This window comes from Silurus meridionalis, chromosome 1 (genome assembly GCF_014805685.1).
Source record: "Silurus meridionalis isolate SWU-2019-XX chromosome 1, ASM1480568v1, whole genome shotgun sequence".
Classification (NCBI taxonomy): domain Eukaryota; kingdom Metazoa; phylum Chordata; class Actinopteri; order Siluriformes; family Siluridae; genus Silurus; species Silurus meridionalis.
The window spans coordinates 22161291-22184109 of NC_060884.1; the positions used below are offsets into that span (position 1 = coordinate 22161291).

General features: G+C 35.2%; 1 protein-coding gene across 1 annotated transcript; it reads left to right on the top strand.

Moving 5' to 3' along the window:
- Positions 1-12143: 12143 nt before the first annotated feature.
- Positions 12144-16719, top strand: barhl2 (BarH-like homeobox 2). The gene is made up of 3 exons (XM_046854316.1): positions 12144-13204; positions 14889-15114; positions 16046-16719. Exons 1-3 carry the CDS (start codon positions 12682-12684, stop codon positions 16368-16370), a joined length of 1074 nt encoding a protein of 357 aa, XP_046710272.1. The 5' UTR covers positions 12144-12681; the 3' UTR covers positions 16371-16719.
- The last annotated feature ends 6100 nt before the right edge of the window (positions 16720-22819 follow it).

Consider the following 22819-nt stretch of genomic DNA (forward strand, 5'->3'; position numbering starts at 1 on the left):
TGATATGTCATCTCCACAGGCAATGTAGCATCTGTGAAGCACAAGGTACACTCAACAGCACTGATAGAAAATGTTCTTTGAAACAGTCCAGGGTTCTTCATTTAATAATTCATAAAGATCATGTGAGGTTACGGCAAGAATGCTGGGATGCGTCAGGGTCAGTATGAAAGAACAAATTTATTTCAGTCTATACGTACACATAAACAAATATCAAGTGGCTTTGGCAGTGGTAAGACAGACTGACGTTAAGTGCTTTAGGTTATGTGTGGGTGTATTCTTTTGAGCACATATGTCTTCACTCAGTGATTACTGTAGTCAGTTTTACTCACATCAATTCTACGCTATATAGCACATATTGATTCTTGAAGGGTTTCTTTAAAGCAGTGTCAAAAACATGTTTATTTATTGATTTATTGATTTGTAGCAGAGAAACTCCATCAGTGGGGAGGCATGGCAGTGCAGCAGGTAGCCTCACAGCTCCAGTGTCCCTGGCTCGATTTTGATCTAGGGTTACAGTCTGTTTAGAATCCCTGTGCAGATTCTCTTCGGGTTTATCTGGGTTTCCTGTGGCTTATACAGGTACTTCAAACATCTCAAAACATGAAGTAGATAGATTACTTAAAATAATTTACATCCAGGTGTGGATGAGAGTTTAAACGTGTTAGCATGGTGACTTGTGATGAACTGGAGACACATCTATGAGATATTTCAACTTCATGCCTAGCATTACAAAAAGGCCTCATGCATGGGGTACTGAAGTTATATTTTTTTATCATGTACAAAGTAAAAACAGTATTAAAATTTTGTTCTTGTTTTGACTATAGTGATAGCAATCTGACAAGGGACATGATACATGTCACTTATTTCTTTCTAAATTAAAGTTTCTTTAATCCATGACGACTGCTTTGTAAATATCACTGAACACTCATATAGTCACAGAATGTTCATAATAACCATTATTTTAATACATTTAGCCCTTTTTGCCTTTACTCTTTTACAATTACATTTTGCAATTACTGTCTCAAAAGAATCTGAATTAGAAAGTCTATTAGAAATTAGACTGTCCTTAGCAGACTAATGTCTGATTTGGTAGCTGTACCAAACCAGACAGTAAACAATGTACAAAAGACATACTTGATAACAGCTGGGTAAACCTGCATCAAGAGCACCTATGGCAGCTGGCCATTGGGTTCTCTTAAAAAAAAGATTTTCCTCTCAAAATATTTTGTCAGTGATACTGGCTTGCTCAAAAGGGATACAGGATTTTTTTATTTGCATTAAATTTAACTTTTATAACTATTATTTATTCCTATGATGTTTGCTGTTCATTTACTGTACGTTCATTCACACATACACAGTACATTTCAATAAATAAATATTTTTTAATTTATTCGCCTTCAGTAGTCACTGAGAGAAACTGGCACAAACACATTCTGGATGAAATGTCAATCATTACAGTATTATGTCACGCATTTGCACGTTAATTCGGGCATCTAGAGGCAATTTAATCACAAACCCATATCATAAACAGTCATGTTTGCAGCAGGAAACACAAGTTCCCAGTGGAATTTTTTTAAGTGGATTCCAGGAGAATCGATGTTCAGGATCAAACCCTAGACCCTGGAGCTCTAAGGCACTAAAACTACCTGCTGTGCCACTGTAAATTTAGCTACATTCTAAAATAAATAATTTTTTTTCCGTGTGTTAACAGGGAACAGTTGAGTATCTAATGTTCCACTCTTCCCAGTTACATGTAAAAATAATAATAAATACATTTACTTTATGTATGTCAATGTATGCCACTTTTGGTAAAGTCTAAGTTCTAAGTCATTTAGGAGTACTCTGCTTTGGGACATGATTAAAGTGTACACATTGTCAATTAAACGATCTACAATCTACAATGGTCTATACATCCAGATGGCTTGTGTTTGCTTTCTACTTCAAGCTCCTCTGGGCATTTCCACCACTACAGTGAAAGATGCAATAGTCTTAGACCACTTTCTCTTGTCTCTCTTCTAAACAGCAGCATTGAAGGCCAAACCAACCTGATCTCAGAAATGCTGCTAAGGGCAAGTTCCAGCCAATTCCCTGACTTCTTTTAGAATAGTCAAGTCCTGTAATGCTTTGGGCATTTTAAAGAGCCTTTCCACCTTTACAAACACATACAAACTCACCACGTTGACCCTTGGGAACAGTAGACACTTTCAGTGATATAAAGATCAGCTTTTTGCCTCCTTCTTCTTCAAAGTTTTTTATTTTTTACATTATTTAATAAATTATGTATATTGAAAAGGTTGGCCAGATAACATTAAGCTTACAGCACTATTTTTTTCCATCAGAAAATGTTTCTTGGCAGGCACTTTAATGATAGTGTTTGAAATCAATTCATGCTGGCAACACATTTTGATCTTGCTATTTTTAAATGAAAAATACATTCATATAGATTATGCTGGATGCTGACAATGTATTCTCAAATTCTCATATATTTATATTCTGCAAAGAAATGTTAGCGCTTTCCAGCTTATTGAATGATACACACACACAAATTTCTCAATATTTTCTGAACTTTCAGAGCATTTACCATGCTTGCGCTTCTTTGAGATGAAAAGTCCTCTTTTTCTTTGATATCTCCTGTCCTGATGTCAGCATGAGTGACAGGTGTGCTGACGGGGGGATGGATTGCCACTGAAAATCCGTCTTTGTCTCAATCTTTCGCCCTGGGCTGTGGGCGTCAGAAACATAAGCTCATCACTTTGTGCCAAATGTTTATCAAAGGCTCTGATTAAATGCTTCGCTTGGTATATATCAGTCCTTTATAAATCCACATACCCTGTGCAGGCTGTAGAAGGCAGATGATAGAGTGGTAAAATATAAATGAATATAAGAAAACACTCGTGTGTGTGACCTTACAAGTTTATATTGCTCTCTCACACTCTCTCTTACACACACACACACACACACACACACACACGCTCACTCTCTCTTTCTACACCCTTGAGGTACATATGAAACATTCGGACCATCAAACAGCAACGGCATCTGACTCTAAGCAAGTAGGAATATCAGATGCCCTTTGTAGTCATTCTAAAAGAGACGCATGGTCTGAGATCTGTTGTTATTCTCACTTCCCTCTCACTCGCCTCTCCCCTCCCTCTCATCTTTCCTTTTCTTTCCTGCCGAACGAGCAATAGATGGCCCCCTTGGCCAGGGCTGGGATGTTCTTTCTCTATGTTTTGTTTCAAAAGGCCAGTGCGGCGCAAACGGTGTACATGCCCTGCAGTGCCAGCCCTGGGCCATGCCAGCCTCAGCCGCTCCATCACCGAGGGACCAGCCTAACGTCTCCTGACTGCACTTGGCTGCATTTTCTTTCACATGGTCATATCACATCAGTTTGCAATCCATGTGACAGCACAACTGCTTTTAACTTGTGTATTGCAGATGTAGCTCGTTTTAAAAATTTGACTTATTCTATTATACTTGTAATTTCAATCAGGTTACAATTATGGCAAGTTATGTGATTTATCTCTGAGTTCTGGTTTACATTTATTAAGATATTATTTTCAGTCGAAAGGCTTTTGGTGGTTATGTCTTTTTTCAGTTGTAATGCTGTTCATTTATTTTTATTTAATATTAATTTATTATTATTATTTTGTTCTCAATTTCATCCTATTTTCTCTTCCCTTCCTTTTCCTCAGCCCAACATTTGAGATTCCAGATAATAGGCTTTGACTTCTGGCTGCACGCTTATGGGTCTCTTCATGTTATCCGCTTAGCTCGTAGCACAGAGCTGAAGAACACACACTCGCGGTGACAGGCCAGCCAGTCAGCCGGGCGAGCCTGTCAGGATCTCTCATACACTAATGATTTCCCTTTAGTCTATTTTCTGTCTCATTGGCCGTTTCCTTCAAAAACAAAATTGCTCATTTAAATTCTCATGCCTGGGGCATTTTGGTCTTCAAATATTGTTGGAAAGTGAACGGATTAGGCAAAATATGCTTTTTACCCCCAAAAATGTTAATATATTTTCTGGTTCACTCTCTCCTCTGAGGCCAATTAGGGAATTTCTGCTGGCTGCATTAATGTCAAACTGACATCCCCAGCTATAATTACACTGTGCTTGAAACCTAACTTTCACTTGTGGGCTGGATAAATGAGTGTACTTGGCACTGACACACACATACACACACATACAAACACACACACCTCCAACTTTTAATCATTTAATCATTGCTTTGCATACTTTCCTCCTTTTTGGTCCTCCTTCAGATTTCACCTGCGGAATTCATGTGATTTTACATTCACACATACTCTTCCTTTCCCTTGTCTTAAACTGTATATCAGGTGAGGTGACGTTATGTGAGCTTCTTTAAAATATAATAGTGTAATAGGAAATGAATATAAATAACTAATTAATATTTAGTTATCAGTATTGGAATAATGGACTTAATGATTTATTTTGTGTGAACTTTACTGTAAATATTTGTGTTAGATTTTATTGCAACTTATTAGTTAATTAATAATTATATTTTATATATATATATATATATATATATATATATATATATATATATATATATATATATATATATATATATATATATGAATGTTTATTATTATTATCATCATTAGTAATATACTACTACTACTTCTACTATGGAAGAAACAGACCCTATTTTTAGCTTAATAAAACCTTTAACATTATGCTTAGAAACATGTGTAGTGTGTGGTTAGCAAATTATTGTGTGATGAATAGTTTTACTGCAGAACATTCTCACATTCAGTTTCCTTCAGTCTGTCATATTTAAATCCAGTAACAATACAATAACAACCTGGGGCTCCTTTTTTTCATTTCAACAGACCTGCACTGGACAAAATCAATCTTCCTTTTTGATGACTTAAAAGAGAATCACCTGCCTGGTTAGGTTTGGTGTTTCCCTGTGCCCTCACTCTTCCTCATTCTTACTCTGCTCCCACTTTCATGGCCTCTGTCACTCTATTTTATCCGTGAGCTTGGACCCATAGGATGTAAGTAAACTGCAGTGACCCTCTTCTGATTCCCTAATTGTTGATACAGGTACAGTTTTATTTATTTATTTATTTATTTATTTATTTATTTATTTATTTATTTATTTATTTAAATAACAGGAAACCATTTATACTTGCCCATTGCCATGCTGGGTCTTTATGAAAGTAAAGAATGCATTACATTAGATTACACGTCTTTGATTCTTTTAAAGAAACTGTAAGCTAATTTCAAAGAAGTTATAATTGTCCTGAAAGTTATCTGTGCTGCACTAGCTTGAGGGACAAAGCACACAGATACCCCTGAGCAATCATACTCATTCTTTACAATGAACAAAATTAGTGTGAAATTATCATATTACAGTTTACAATTTAATTAAGGCAAGGAGTCTAGTCTGCTTTTCTATTACATACACTGAATACATTTTACATTCATAAGTAATGCTTTGTTCCATTTTTTCATTAGTTGATAATCATTTTGTAAATTATTAATGTGTAGTTTCATGTGCCATATGTGATATGTGTTGAATGTATGATTATAGGTTCAGCCATTGATGAGCCATTAGATGGGCTCATCAAATTTGTTAACATTGCCTTACACAAAAGCCTTAAGATGAACCAAACAGTGAAAGGACATTATCCTGTGATTTAAACTTCTTTAACCATGTCATAAACCTCTTCTGTGCCCCTCTCATTTTTTTTGCCACTTGTTTGACTGTTGAGCTTCAATATCTCTAAAAGCTCATAAAGACCATTCATCTTCACATACTGACACAGAAAATTAAGCACAACAAGTCAAATGGTTTTGTTTCTCAACATCTGAGGTTTTGATGATTGACAGGTTCTTGTTGCAGATTAAAGATACCTGGAGACTAGTTTGAGTGGTCATAAATGCAAACAAACCTATTACTCAGGCTAAATTCTAAAAGTTCATTCTGAATCTTCCTTTTCTTCGCCACTTTGTTAGTTAGTTAGTTAGTTAGTTAGTTAGCAAATATGTTTGGGAGTCCTATGTAGTAAGTAAGGAATTAAACAAACAAATTAACAAATTAATAAATATGTTATGTATTACACAAATTCCGGCATTTAAGATCGTGCATTGATCAATTTTGGTGTTAGAATGTTTAACAAACATAATTCTTTTATTGGACTTTATTTACATTGATTGTACTTTGATCAGAATTCTACTTCTGCATGATTCCACTGAAAGACATGTATGTTTATAATATAGATCCAATTTGATTTGCATATTTAATCTGTTGTGTACAAATCGTATTACTTTTCTATACAATGTATTGAAAGTGATTTTACAAGTAATGATTCACACATGAACTACACAATGATTCCCAACAAAAATGTATCTTCAGTAACTATTTTATTTTAGTCATAGTCACAATGGATCTGAAGCTTATCCAGGAAACACTTAAAGCTTTGAATATCCCAGAAACCCTTGAATAAGATACCACACACACACAGACACACACACACACACACACAGACACACACACACACACACACACACACACAAACACTCTGTTCACTGTCCTGTTTCTGAAAGGTAATCAAGAACCTGTAGGAAACCGACATAAAGAACACATACAGCTGTACATGACCAGAGGATCAAACTTTACTGAGAGACCAGTGCTACCATGCTTGCACAGTTACTTCCCAAATATTTGATTAATTAAAAAAATGATCAGTCCTGTCAAAAAGACATGTAATGGCTTCTCCATTTTATTAATTAAAAAATGATCAGTCCTGTCAAAAAGACACATGTAATGGCTGTTTAATATAAAAAATTGAATTGTGTGGCATAAATTAGGTTACATTTATACATAGGCCTACAACCGTGTGTGAGCACTGTGTTCTGTACATGCATCAGTATGGATGAGGAGATACTGATTAGAAGGTGCCAGAAATATGAAATAACAAGTGCTTATATCTCTTAAACCCATAAACACTAAAGACAACTCACATCTGGCCCTTTCTTTACTCATTCTCATGAAGTATAATGGTATAGGAAGAATAAACCAACTGTAACACTTTTGACAGTGAGAGTGCTGCAGCCAATCACAATAATAAATAATAAATACTAAATTCGAAAGCAGTTACAAAGGTCCTCATAAATTGGGATTGTACATTAATAGCCTATATTTTTTCTTTTTTTTTAATCATTAATATTGTTATTAATGATAATAATTTTGATTTTTACACAAACATGTAACACACCAAAGTGACTAATGGACCAACCATAAATCAGTCAAAATTATAATAGGATTATAAAAATACAACAATGAAAATTCTTAAGAATTTAGTAACTATTTAGTAAAATAAAGTTTTGCTAGAATAACATGAGATGGCTGCTCCTGACTGTAGTTTAAGTGAAATGTCTGAATAAAAGAGGCTTATTTGTATCGTCATTATATAATTCGCAATCTGTTTAAAATGATCTAAAGTTTAGAGTCTTTTTTGTTTGTTTATTTAGTTCATGGCTCTGCCCTGCCTCTGAATGGTGAATCACCCTCGCGACTGCAATCAGCGCAGATCAGCGACACGCGCTGGACAAAAGGGGGCGGGGCCAAGCGAGACTGACAGCCCAACTAATTAAGGGACTGAAAAGAGCCCTTAGCGTGTAATAACAGTCCCAAGTGCAATGGCAGTGCAGTGTGCACACAAACCACGGCGATCAGCAGGGGGAAAAAAACAAAAAACAAAGAGCATCCAGTATACCGCCATCTATCCCGAAAGTCTAGGGTAGAACACGGTTTTAGTGCTGAATGAACACCTACAGATTTGAATTACCACATGCAGTGTTGAAGTAGCACCCACTGGGTTTAATTAACACATACAGTGTTAAATTCGCTTGTGTTCATTTGTCTCCAACTGGACCTATATAAGTTATATGAAATAACTTATAAGGAATACTGTGTGAATACTTTATTCAATTCAACACTTGCTATATGACTAGTTCTGGATTAGACTACTATAAGTGTATGCAGTTCAATACTCCTGCGAGTCCATGTGCACATGTGATCTCTTCTTGATCTTTAATTTTAGATGTTAAGGTTGTAAAGCAGGACTCAGTCACATTCACCATGCCTTCATTAGAGCTTATTATTCCTCTTCTTTGTGTGTCTTTAGATTAAAATCAGGCTGCACTTCAAATTAAACTTGAATGTCACATGTTTTATTACAAAGTAAATTGAGGTACAGGTGTGTGTGTGTGTGTGTGTGTGTGTGTGTGTGAGAGAGAGAGAGAGAGAGAGAGAGAGAGAGAGAGAGAACACTGTTAACACCTAGTAAAAACTGTAATATTTGGATGTAATAAGCGACTCTTGTAAATGTCACGTACCGCAGAGAGCACTAACCTTTCATACAGAAGCGTCTTAAGATATAATTTTATGTTGATTTTTTTTAACTCATGATTTCATGTTAGTCTTTTCATCTGCTGGAACGTGATATTAAACATATTTACCTGAGCTAGGATTTAGTCTACAGCGTACTTTCATCTCATTTATGACCTTAAAGCCTGTGAGTTAACATGCTGCAGGAATGAGTCCACATCAGCACACTTATACTGTGATCACTGATCACTGTTTTGTAACTCAAATACACAGCATGCCAAGCAGACTGCAGACTTTTATGGCTTCACCAAATGCCTGTCTTTTGTACACAACTTCTAATTATATCCCTAGATAGCACTGCCATTGTAGGTTTACACAAAGTGCCATAAAAGCACCTCCTCAAGGGAATAAACGAATAAAAAATATATATATATACAATTCTGAGATACACCATTAATAGTTTTTTTCTGATGCAAACTGTCCTTAATATAATGATTCATTATGCAGCATATTTATATCAACTGGGGGAATCCATAAATTTGACTGTTTCTGCTCATCCTTGTCCAGTGGGTTGTAAATAGCAGTGAACCAGTCATTTAAAAGCATGCAGTTGTTTGGGCAGGTTGACCTTGTGGGCACAAGATGAGAAGGCTTGTATTGTTAATAAAAAAAATCTCTACAGATATGGTGATGAAGTTTACTATTATTATTATAATTATTATTATTATTATTATTATTATTATTATTCCAATATATATATATATATATATATATATATATATATATATATAAGACTTGGATTATATTATATAATATATTTGTTTTTCATAAACAGTGCATAACTGGGGTCACAACACTGGGGTGAACATTTCTCTTTTGGACCAGTGTGGTATTTCTGCAGGAAGGGTATAAATATAATCCCCGCCCTCCGCGGTGACGTTGCAGCGCAGTGACCGGTAATCGATGCAGCGCGAGCCACAATCTCACCAGTCGATCAATAAAGCGTGAACAGCACCTATAATCACATGAAGCTCCCGCGACTGGTTGCATTCAATTTGTTTCAGCAGCGCCCTCAAATCTAATAAAGCGATTGATTGTGGCTCAAATGAGTTGTTGCAATTAGCAAACTGTTAATGAACAAGCGACATTTGTCCCCTGAGAATGAATGGCGCTTTTTTTGCCACCGCTTTGAGCTTCCTCACCAATCTGTTATCAGTCCATAGGGTGAAGAAAATGAAATAAATCGAATGTTTACTAATGTAAATCTGATTAACAATACGATTAAGCTTCAATGGGTTTAATGAGAGGGAGAGAGCTGTAGAAAAACACGGCCATAATTAAATGTGATAGGTTTTTCTATGTCTTTTATTTTTTATTTTTACATATAAGAACGATTATTTGTATACTTTTATACATTTATAAATGAAGCTCGTCTTTCACTGTTATGTTACTGGCAGTTGCAGAACATTATTTCTGGCATGAGCCTACAGCATTCAGCTGTGTTGAAGTTTTAATAAATATTTCACTCCATAACATCACAGAATCATGCAATTTGATGAGAAACAAACGGGCGTCTTAAATAGCCACCATGTACTATTTGGGCATATCATGTTGCAAAACTGTATATTGGGTGTCTCGAAAAGAGAAGCTGTGATAACTGAGTCCATTTAAAGATTACAAATCTCTACAGTCAGGGATAATGTGGTTGCTGTGTCGACTTTGTTGCCGCCTGGTGGTCTAAATGCGCATTGCAGTAAATCAACAGCGTCCGGTAGTGGATGGCGTTGTTGGATATTTTCGCTCATCTAGATTCCTTTACATTTATTTGCCTAACCTGTATCTAATCATATTACCTTGTTTTTTTACAGCATTTTATTGATACACATTATCATAATAAAGTAAATACATTTTTTATAAAAATATACTTTTTAAGAAACAGATCAAGTCAAGAATAAAAAGCAAAATAATATTAATAATCAATAATGAAAATAAGTGTTTGTAATTAACTTTTAAAGCTATTAAGTTTGAAAAACAATGATTTCCAAAAACCTATTTCGGCATATATTCTCATATCAATTCCTAAAGGATGGGAAATCTGTCGGTGCACTGTAGACTTGATGTTTATTGATACACAGCTAAATATCTGTTGTTTCAAATTCCAGTCTAATCTTCCAGCATCGAATATGTAACAGTGGGAGTGAAATAAATTCCTGCTTTTTCATATTTAATAGGACATTACGGAATAAGAGACAGGACGCACAAATCAGAACACATACACGATCAAATGTACAGTGACCTAATAACAAATCAATTCATCGATTTGCGCATTTCGGAAAACAACGTCTAAATTGTAAGATTTTCATCATGATCAGCATCATCCTCGTCCGAGTCTAATTCCCACGTCGGTCGACTAGCAAATATGTCTCAGATGTGGTTGGCATCACAGAAAAAAACAAAAAAACGCAAGAAAATAAGCTTGGGATAAAATAATAATAATAATAATAATAATAATAATAATAATAATAATAATAATAATACCAAAAAACTTGCAAGAGAGCAGGAGCTGGTAGATGTGTCCTCCCCTTCCCTTCTCCCTTTATTCTAAAAAAATTGGCCTCAACTAAAGGGAACAGCCAGGAGCTACATCTTATGCCGAAAGTATAGGAATATGATTCAGGCTTCTAAAAAGAGTCCTCCTCTATCATCCCGGAGTGGATTAGGACACTTCCCTTTGCCCCCTTCCTCATACATTTTGGACTTGCGATCTGATATTCAAATGAACTTGAACAGTAATTAATTAGATCCTTCATTACCGGCTGCAGACTCGTTAAAGTCACGTGACAAGTGAGGATTACTGTGTGTTCATATCACAAGCTAATAAGAAATTCAACCAGGGTCCCAAACTGCGTTATTATTTTAGATCATTAAATACATACGAGGTATATTTATTTGATGATGTATTTATTCTGTTTGTTTGTGTGTCGAAGAATGCCAGTGTCATGTAAAATATGATCCACCATTATTCCCCCTGAGCTACTTAAAAAAAAAAAGCAGTTTTAATTTTACTCAAAAGTGACCCATACTATAATCTATCATCCCATCACACAATCTGAAAAGTAATGTCTCGCTGACTCAAGGCAATGCCTTGAAATGTAAAATCGATGCCATACGCTTTATTATCATAATTCACTATTATTTCTCCTATTGCATTGGAGAAGAACACTGTTAATACGAATATTTCATAAGTCAAGTGTCCAATGCATTATGTAATAACAATGCATTGGACACTTTAATACTAAAATAATAATGAGCAATACCAAAATAATGATATCCAAAAAAATAAAAAATAAATGCATGCACACATTTTAGTTCTTATTATTTCATCTTTCCTGTCGTTGTCTTTCAAATATTAAAAATTATGAATATGATATTACAGTGGCCCACAATGATTCAGAAGTGTACTGTGTCACCTGTTAAGGCGTTTTAAAGCTTCTGAAACTGTAGCTATGTTGTTGAAAGAGGATTTGGTTTTCTCAGGCGCCAAAATGTTACGTCCAAATTTCTCTGATTGGTTCGAGGCAGGTGCTGCTCACGATGAGACCAATCAGAACAGAGAAGGGGGAGAGCAAGGAGTGTGTCTGTGTTATAATGTGTTATTATAAAGAAGAAGAAGAAAAAAAATCACTGGCTCCCCCTTTCTTGACGTCAACGTAGGAAATCATTGTAGAGCATCAACTGGGGAGGATTTCTAGAGGAAAAAAAAAGAGGAAGAGTTGATGTCGGGGAGTTAGAAAGCTCAGAAAGCGCAACTTTTTGGAGAGAGAGAAAGAGAGTGAGATATAGAGAGACAGATCGAGAGAGCGAGAGGGGAGCGGGGGAGAGAGAGATAGAGGAAGAGAAATAAAGTTCAGGCACCAGTGCAAAAGGACGAGGAGCTACACAAGACACACACTGCTTTTTTACACATTTCATACTGAAAGCACGCGCATCCTGGGAGACTCTTCACAATCTTCTGTACATCTTAACAAACTTGCAAGGATTTTTTTGTTTTGTTTTGCTGCTTGATTTCTGCGTGTAGGTGTGTGTGTGCTGCTTTAAGATTAATTGGCGAGGATTAATAAACACATTGCCCACCTTTTTGTTTGTTGCTGAAGCATCAGCTCGAGTATAATTTCGTTTAAAGTGCATACGCCCTAATACATAATAATAATAATATATATTTTTTATGAATTGATGGGGAAGAAACTCCCTGTTATGCAGACTCCTTAAAACAACATCGGGCTTCTTTTTCTTTCTTCTTTTTTTTTTTAATGCAATGGAAGGATCCAGCGCGTCTAGTTTTGGAATAGACACCATTTTATCCTCCGCCGGTTCCTGCAGCTCGGCGCTCGCGATGATGGACGGTGACTTCCGGGCGGCGGATTTCCGGAGCCGCGCGACTCCTTCGCCCTGCTCGGATGTAGACGCGGGCGTGAGGAGCCCTTCGTCCCCGATCTCCGTCACTGCGGAGCCTCCTGAACCGCATCCGGTGCAAGACGGCCTTCATCATCATCTGCATCATCACCATTATCATCCGGTAGCCCAAAACCCGGCCGCGTGCGCCCCGCGGACCGCCACCTCTTCTTTTTTGATCAAGGACATTCTGGGCGACGGGAAGCCGCTGGCCGCGTGCGCGCCCTACAGCGCGAGCCTCGCACCGTCCCCGCAGCACCAGCGCCAGCATCATCACACTCCGAAAGCGGAGAGCGCGGACTGTCTCACCCCGAAAGCGGAGCACGACGAGCACGGAGGCAAAATCGAAAAAAGAGACGACATTCACAACGACACCAAATGCAACGGTAGGACGAGACTTCCTAATGTTTGTCTTGGGAAAAATCAAATCCACACACTTTAACGAATGGTGTGATTTGATTGAACGAACCGGCAGGTACAAGTGTTTTAGTTCAGAAATAATATAGTGATGTTATATATAGTAATATATATATATATAGCAATGCTGAAGTATTTTATTTCATTTTGCATTCGCGATCAATATTCTTTTCTGAATAGTGTAACAGTGTACATTTTGCAAATACAGTGAAAAAGTAAATAAGCAATAGTTAATGTGGATAATAAATGCTTGATTTCAATTTAAAACACACTTGTGATTGTTACTGATTAAAAAGTGAAGTTAGATGTTCATTTTGAAATGGCTGCTGTCTGTAATATGTAATCTTAATATCATTTACATCATTGAAGCATTCGAGTATTCAACCATATTACAGATTTTAAGGCAAATATTATTTTACTTTCAGCACCAAAACCCAGGCTGCTCATAGCTTTATACAATTGTAGTATGTCTCCAATTAAAACACACTAATGTAAAGCGATTATTATTATTATTATTATTATTATTATTATTATATAGAAATGATTTTATATCATTAATATGATAGCTACTAATTTAACACTACACGATACTTGATCACGCATCGTGTAGTGTTGAATTAATAGCTATCATATTAACGTCGGTCAAAGTATAATCAATATAATAAACACTGTATATATTAAATCAAACCTGGATTTTTTTTTGTTTCATTTGATTGTTAGTGTACACGTTTCTGTTATTTTGTTTTTGATTATTACTTTTTAATAGAAATTATTTTTCCAGAACAGTTTTATTACAAAACTGTAAATGTTTACAACTTTGGATTGTGTGCCTAAAATATTTAGCCATGATGTACATAACATTACAAACATAAAAAGGACATTTCAGGGCAAGAAAAGAAAACATTCAACCGGCAAAAAAAAAAAAAAGAAAAGAAAAAAACACAATTTAATTTCTTGGCACTTAAATACTTTTCCATATTTTGCAGCATTTAACAGTCATGATCACACAACACTAAATAAACCTTTTTTTCTATATTTCTCTGTTTATATTACTAGTGTTTTTTCCTGTAAGAGGTTCAAAACACACCATTCGTCACTGTCACTGAGTTTGTCTGATATTAGCATAACAGAAGCTGAAACAGATGTAAAGCCTCCCTGGTGGGTCAATTAGAGAGATTATTGTTCTTCCTGGAGGGAGGATCACAAACAGAAAAAAAATGATACAAATATACGTGGATCGAGAAATACACTTTTTCTTAATATTTTCGAAAATGAACATTCTTTTTAATTGATCGTAAATACTTCTGTTTTCGGTTAAACAGGAATCTACACGCTGGTGACTTTAATCGTCTCGATCTTACGCCTTCAAAATCCTTAGTAATAACAATCACATTTTATTTCAAGTGCGTTATGATTACATGTGTTTTAATTTTAAATACTTTTCTTCAGTAATATAGTAATGAATGTGAATGTGAGTTGTTTAAATCGGAATAATTGTAGTTGAAATATTTTTGAGCATTTTCTATTACGAATAATAATAAGAAAAAGAACAACAACAACAACAAATAATAATAATAATAATAATAATAATAATAATGACAATAATAATATATTAACGCATTTAATTAATATTGCATTTAATTAATTTTGTAGGAACAAAAGAAGAGGGTGATCGGGAAATCTCGAGCTCCAGAGACAGTCCGCCTGTACGCGCTAAAAAGCCGCGGAAAGCTCGAACAGCCTTTTCGGACCATCAGCTGAACCAACTGGAGCGCAGCTTCGAGCGCCAGAAGTACCTGAGTGTGCAGGACCGCATGGACCTGGCAGCAGCGCTCAACCTCACCGACACACAGGTCAAGACCTGGTACCAGAACCGACGGTGAGCAAAGATATAACATGCTTGTGCTTATTTTCTGTATTTAATTCTTTTTTATTATATCTTTTAATATTGCTTTTAGATAGAAATATAAAGGAAAGTACTACTACTGTATCATTACTTTTAATGCCTCCCATTACCAACACAACCCTATAATATACTACTACCACTACTACTACAAATAATAATAATAACAAATACATTTATTTATAAAAAATACTTTGATTTTTATGTATTTATTATTATTTTATTACCTGAGACGTTTAATATACACTTTAATCTTCTTCGCAATAGAGAAATGCAGGACCACGTGCGTCTTTCCTAAACGTCGCCTAATTTGCTTGGAACTATGACCCTTATAATATATATATTTTTTTTTTAATAAGGGTCATAGTTCTAAGCAAACTAAACGTTAGACTTGTACGAAAATCCTATTTAACCAGTGAATCTCGTTTAAAGTATCTTCAATGTAGTATTGTCCATTTTTTTTACTTTTAACCAAAGATACAGGCGCAATTACGGATATAGGGCCTCGCTAATAACAACCCCTGCTTCATTCATTAATACAGACAGAAGCTGGTTCCAAGAGTCATGTGGTTATAATAATAATCATAATCATAATAATAATAAATAATAATAAAAATAATAATTATAATGATAAATAATAAATAATAATAATTATTATTATCATCGTCATCGAATAACTAAAATACAATTAATCTGCGCTTGTAAAAATATATGAAAAAATTCCAGGAAGGAGTTTGCAAGGTACTTTCTTCGAGTACTTCTACGAATAATAATAATAATAATCATAATCATAATAATAATAACAATAATAATAATAATAATTACAATAACAACAACAACAATAGTAATAATAATAATAATAATAATAATAATAATAATAATAATAATGTTGCTAATCTGATCTCAGGACGAAGTGGAAGCGGCAGACAGCGGTGGGTTTGGAGCTGTTGGCGGAAGCGGGCAGTTATTCGGCTCTGCAGCGGATGTTTCCGTCACCCTATTTCTACCCTCCAGGGCTCCTCGGCTCTGTGGACGGAACAGCGGCAGCTGCGGCTGCGGCAGCAGCGATGTACAGCAGTGTGTATCGGAACAGCGCACCGGCGCCGCATCCCGCAGCCACCCTGCACAGACCGCTCGTGCCGCGCGTGCTAATACACGGCCTGGGCGCGAGCGGGCAACCGGCGCTCAACCCGCTGGGGAATCCTGTTCCTGGCACGCCGCATCCTCGGTAAAAAAAAAGAAAGACAAACTACAACAGAAAAAAATCAATGAAAAAAGACATTGGAGAGCGAAAACTGATTCAGACTGAAAGCGCTCATTTTTTCCCCCCTGAAAGGACCGAGCGCTTTCCCCCAAGAAAGAATCCTAAAAGAAGATGATGAAGCGGTATTATTTAATATGGACCATGCATTTCTGACTTATGGCCGTGCACACTAAAGGTGACTGTTCATTCGACGGATTGTTGTTTTCGATTTTTTTTTCCTTTTTTGTACAAATACACTTATACTAAATAAATGTAAATTTTATTAGAGGGACAGAAAAAGGTTGAATAAAGACAGAATACTAAACACAAACGTCATATCGGATGCTTTTTAACGAAAGTGGTTACATTCGATGCACATTTCTAAAGGTCAGGTACGTTTTCTATCAAATCTGACAATTGAGAAAGTTAAACACTGGATAAAAACAAAATAAAAGAAATCGAATAACCCTAAATGTATTTGCTCCCTCAAAAAGAAATCGAACTTCTCAATGCACGACGGATTCAGGTGTTTGGAAAACACACGCATCTTTAAAACATCTTTAACCTTTACATTCGTGTCAACTTTAACTTATTCGACTTGCTGCGAACAATTTCTTTTCAAGAAAATTCTAAAGGCTATTCTACTTTTAAACATTTCGGAAAGCAGACAAAAACACATGTTTTAAGATCGTTGTTGAAATAGAAACGTACGAGGTGATCTGATACAACACATTCAGAGCACTTCAAAAATCTTTATTTTTAAAGTTCATTTTTAGCCAACTAACCACAGAAATTGTTATAATAATAGTTATAATGTTTTTAATAAGTGAATGTTTTGGTTTTCTTTGCTAGCTGGTAAGGATTAGCTATGGGGTTTGGACAGAGCTGCGATTTTAGCCATCGCCTTTTACTTCTAAACTCGTCCTTAATAGCTATTTTTATCACTTTTTTCGTTTTATTGAATCAATTCATTACAGCCACAAATGCTGTATGTTTGTTTGCGCTTAAAGTAAAATTAATTAATTTTAGTAAAAAAAAAAAAAGGCTACTATTGACTGTGGTCAGAAATTAAAAAATCACACCGACAATCAAAAAAAAGACTAAACAAAACAATCAATGTCATAAAGAAATTCTATTTTGTTTTATTACATTAAATAATAACACAATAATAGCACAAACATTTTGTTGTAAAAAAACTCGCGTTAAACAGTTCAAAAGTCATTTTCAGGACTTTCAACGTTATGTATTAATCAATAACTATATAAAATACAGTTAAAACGAGGACATGTTGATCAGCACAAAGTGCGGTAGGAATTAAAAGCGTGTTGAATGTGAAGACAGTGATGTCTCTGTGAGGATTACTCCACGTTTGGATGCTTTGGGCGACTTTGTGCGTTTTATAACTTCAGCCCGACCCTGTGCACGGTGTTGATACACAGCGAAGAGGAAGTGAATATCGACCAGCAGCATCATGTGTGTCTTGTTTTGTAAAAGTGCTCAGTACCAGTAGTCATCCCCACACCTAATTATAACTCAGATCTATAATGTAGGCTAAAACTCCCTCGGGCTAAAGCTGCTGAATCTATTTACACCATTACTGATGGCAGATATGTGACTATTGGGACAGAGCCTGAAAACCAAAGCAAGCAGTCTCAACCTGCACCTAATTTAATATCATTAATACTGAACTGCATTAGCTTTTTCCCCATTCATATTTTATCATTAAATGGCCTACTATTTGGTTTATTTTACAAATGCAAAAATAAAATCTGAAGCATTATTAGTAGCCTATATGTTATAGGTTAGCCCATTTACTTATAATAATGCAAAAAAAAAAAAAAAAAAACTTTTGCAGTTTAGTATTATATCGAAGAACATACATGGTGCATAAAGGAACATTTCCTCCCATATGGCAGGTTTCTATATGCACAAGCTAATGGCATTGATGAGTCTACAGCATTGCTTTGCAATGGTATTCAATGAAGATTAATTTGCTGCAATTCATCAGAAGATAACAACTGAAACACACTTATTTTTGTAAAACGATGAGGAAAACAGAGTAACATATTTCAATAGGTGTGAATTTGGTTGAACAGAATTAACGAATGAAATTGTTTGCACTAACACAGTTCTTTCACATTTATGTTGTACCATCCTTTAATAACATTATGAACTATTTGTTAGTTTTTTAATCAAACTAGCAAACTAATTAAAGACGCTCAGAAATCAAGAATAAGCATTTATTGACTATGAATTTTAAAATATTTTGTCCTTTCATTAACTTGACATACATTAAACTTTATTAAACTAGGTTTATTCACACTGATTCGGGAACCATGTGTATGGTTCCTATAATGGTCTCATTTTCCAACAGATGTATTATTAGCCATGTCATAGTTTGTCACATCCTAAAGAAAGAGAAGCCAGAAATGAATGAAAGATGGGCTCACATTTTAACCAGGGGGGAAAACTCTTTAGTGTTCTATTAATACATACAGTGCTAATTTCAGACAAAAACAGAAACAAATTGGATTGAAGACTAATCCAGTAACGAAGACTGTACTGTGCAAATACAATCTCTTGTTTGCTGGCTTTTACAACACAATGACACAGTGCAAGTGCTCTCACATTCTCTTAAAAAAAGAATGGAAGCATCTGGGTGCATCTTAATTTTGCCTGCATGGATTCTTAATCTAGCCCTGTGGTGATGGTGAGGTGTCAGAGCAGTGAATTTTAAGATGGTAAGTTGTCAAGACGAACATTTTTCAAAGCTGGCAAAATTGGGGAAGAAATAAAGGTTATATCAAGGTCAGATTAGTGTAAAGTGTGAATTGGGATTTTTGCAAATGTCTGCCAGGCATTGCAATAATGTAAGCCTATGCCTGCATAAATTTCAAGCATGCAATTACTTTTGAAAGTGTGAAATTGACTAATATGTCAAACAAATTAGACGATCCCCTCAATAGGCACGATCGCCATCTGCCAATAGTGCTACTTGTGGATTTGCTAAAAAGCTTATTCGTCCTGCACAGTTTAATGGTGATCGTTCTGAAATGAAAGCGAAGTAGCTTTTAAATGGTTACATTAATTATATTATTAGTGCAATTACATGATTTACTTTCCAAACAAGTTCAAACAGATTCAGCTAAACAAAATATTAGCATAACAAGAAATATAAGCCAGCATTGCCATGAAAAACTACTTTAGTAATGATAGTTTGTAATTCCATTCAGGTCTACTGATGTGTTTACTTTTTTTTTTGCATGCAGTAAACTTGTGTACCCGCATAGGATCATTATCTCAATCTTAAGCTTATCAGTACTGACAAATCAGGCGTACTTACAGAAACAAATTATTTACAGCTTTTGCAATTATTAAAAGACTGCTCCAGTCTACTCAAATCTAACCTCAATTCTTAATTTGTAACATATCCACGATTTCCATAGACAAGAACTTGAGACATGTTTTGCTGCACTAAGGAATGAACTGAAAACTGTTTTCTCAAATCGCTCTCATACTGGAGCACTAATAGCAGTTGTTGAGGTAGTCAATAAAAGTCTGTGTGGAAACACAATTTTGTCTAGTGCTTTAATAAATTCTGTAGTTGAAATGTATATATTTAATTCATAAAGAGGCCCGGTTTTGCAGAGGGAACAGTTTGTTATTTTGCAACCACAGAGGTATCTCTTTTCCTGATTGTGCTGGATACCACAAAACAGCAGGGAAACTGTTGCACTGCTCCAGTACTGGGAAGTTAGATAAAACTACACATAAAATCTTTTTTTTTTGTTATGTCATTCTTTTATGTATATCTCAGTGTTTTACCTTATTGGTTGAAGTTTTGAATTTGCATCACATATTTAAATGCTTTTTGATGGGATTTATAACTCTCTTTAGGTTTTGTTGTGAGTGAGTTTGGGGGTTAACCACTTTTTGGGCTTTTATTATCAGAAAGAAAAATGTCAAAAATATTGTCCTTGGTACTTGCACATAAACTGAAACATATTGTATTATTGCAATGTGTTATAAGGAAAAAAGATGCAATTAAAGGGATATTATTAGTGGAACTAAAAAATGTACAAGCGACAACTCATAATTAATATACACATTGGATTATTTGCTCTTCCAAGGCTGCCCTACTATTCCCCCTCAAAATAAGGAGTTAAATGCATGTGAAATAATGTACATTTATATAACACCACTCATCATGTAATTTATTATGCACATTAGCATGCATTACTGTGGACATAGCAAGTATTTACTCGTTTAAGCTAATGTCATTAACTACATCGTACGTGAGTCCAGGCATCATTTACAAACAAATGTTAAAAACTTTGTAACAAAATTTGAGTTATGACTTGTGTAAATTGTCAAGGCATGAATTTGGTTCCTGCTAAATGTGATAGATGCACAAGACACATGCACATTATGCAAGGTATTTGAGGTATACAAGTTTATAAGGTATATATTTTATATTTTTGAGTTATAATTGATTTAGATCAATGCTATATATATATATATATATATATATATATATATATATATATATATATATATATATATATATATATGCACTTTACCTAAATTTAGCACCTCTAAATTATTGCTGAAAATCATGTCAGCCATATTAAAGCAGGTTCTTAAAGCAAGACAAAGTGAGTATAACATTATATAAAGTTGTTCCTCAGATGTGACTTCAGATCACTGGTAGTTGTGAAATTAAAGCTAATCACCAGTTCTTAAAGTTAATTATTGTTTGCCTGAATCCCCATTTTCCCTGTGCCACTCAGTCCTGCCAGGTATGTGGAAGGGAAACTTTGTCACCGTGTCCTGAACCATCACTTCATCAAATTCCTCCTGTCTATTCGGCTACAGTCATCTTCCTGCTCCTATCCTGACACTCCAGCTCGTCCATGACATCTCTGCTGAATGATGCATTAGCCAAGCGCTATCATGGTTTAAACGCTCTCATCATTTCAGCAAATCCAGCCTTTTCCTGTTCTCCTTTTTCTGCCCAACTGATGGGACAGCTAGTGGCAGAAAAGTTCTGCTAGCTTTCAAGTTTCAAAGCAGCCACCTCCATAGCACATGCGGCCACAGAAAGTAAAGGAAAAAATGAGAGCTGAGTAAAAAATAAAAAAAAATCTGTCAACAGCAATGTCAAATGCTTAAATTTTTACCAAGCAATTAGAGCTTTCATCATCACTGAAAGGTGTCAGCATTCATTATGCCTCAACAACAGTTAATTGCTTAAAGGTTAAAATTACACATCTGACAGCATTATATTTTAAGTGACAGACTCAGATTCTGTTGTGCTGCAGACACTGAAAGAGAGAGAGAGAGAAAGAAGTGGAATGATGACATTCCAGTCATAGTGCACTGTGCCTACTGGATTAAACTGAAACAAAACAAAACACATACAACAACAGGCATAAGAGACATATGATGCTTTAGGCTAAGACTGATGTGTGAAAGGTGCCACTCTCTTGGTGGTGTCGACTTTTTCAAATTGTCCCAAAATTAAGTTAAACTGAACATATTGCATCCCCACAGATGCTTTGATGAACATGTCATCACATGGGGGTAGGTTGAGGATGTAAGAACAAATAACAAATATAACTTTTCACACAACTTTTTTCTGAAAATGAGAATATGCATCATCTTATGTACAACTTTCAAAGCTTATTGCTCTTTAGCTTCTCTTCAGCTAGACCTTAGCTAATGTACTTTATATTTTGATGCAAATTGCAGTTAGATTTATTTTACAAATGGATTAGTAGTTGACTTTGTCCGCAAGTGTGATTAATGAGGAGAGTTAATTTTTTTATGTAACTGTTTGGAACAAAGCCACAAGTTTCAGCGACAGCAGCAAGCAAGAAACACAGCACGGCAAGCGATGCTTGACTTAAGTCTATACAAATTTGCTATAATACAGCAAAATTCCAGCTTGAATGGTTCCTTAGATCAATCTTATGACACAAGTTAAACCACATTTATTTAGTTTCCCCAGGCACATGAAAGAAAAACGTATCCTTAATCATATTCTGTAATGCATGGCCAGATCATTAAATGTCTGTAGAGATATTATTATGAAAAATGAACCTTGGAAAGAAGCAGCAGTGCTCGCTGTTGCATCTGGCAACAGTACTTAGCCTTAGTTCATCATGACAGTGTTTTTTTATGATACGCACAAGCTAGCTACATGCAGCAGTCATATTAGTTTTAGCTAAAATTATAGCACTTAAATATGCATTATTTTTCAAGTATTTTTAAAGGAAGTATGTAATTTACTTTAGTCTTATTTTATTCTGAAGATATTATTATGGTTGTTTTTAATAATTGATAGTAAGTTTAAAAGACTAAATTTTAAAGACAGCAGTAAAACACTTTCTCAACATGGGTCTAGCTGGTTTATGATAATTTTTTTTTTACAAATTA

Excerpts from the sequence above, each read along its gene's own strand:
- barhl2 (XM_046854316.1), top strand. The coding sequence starts at position 12,682 with ATGGAAGGATCCAGCGCGTCTAGTTTTGGAATAGACACCATTTTATCC. Across the intron at positions 13,205-14,888 it reads CAACGACACCAAATGCAACG|GAACAAAAGAAGAGGGTGAT; the intron begins GTAGGACGAGAC and ends TTAATTTTGTAG. Across the intron at positions 15,115-16,045 it reads ACCTGGTACCAGAACCGACG|GACGAAGTGGAAGCGGCAGA; the intron begins GTGAGCAAAGAT and ends ATCTGATCTCAG.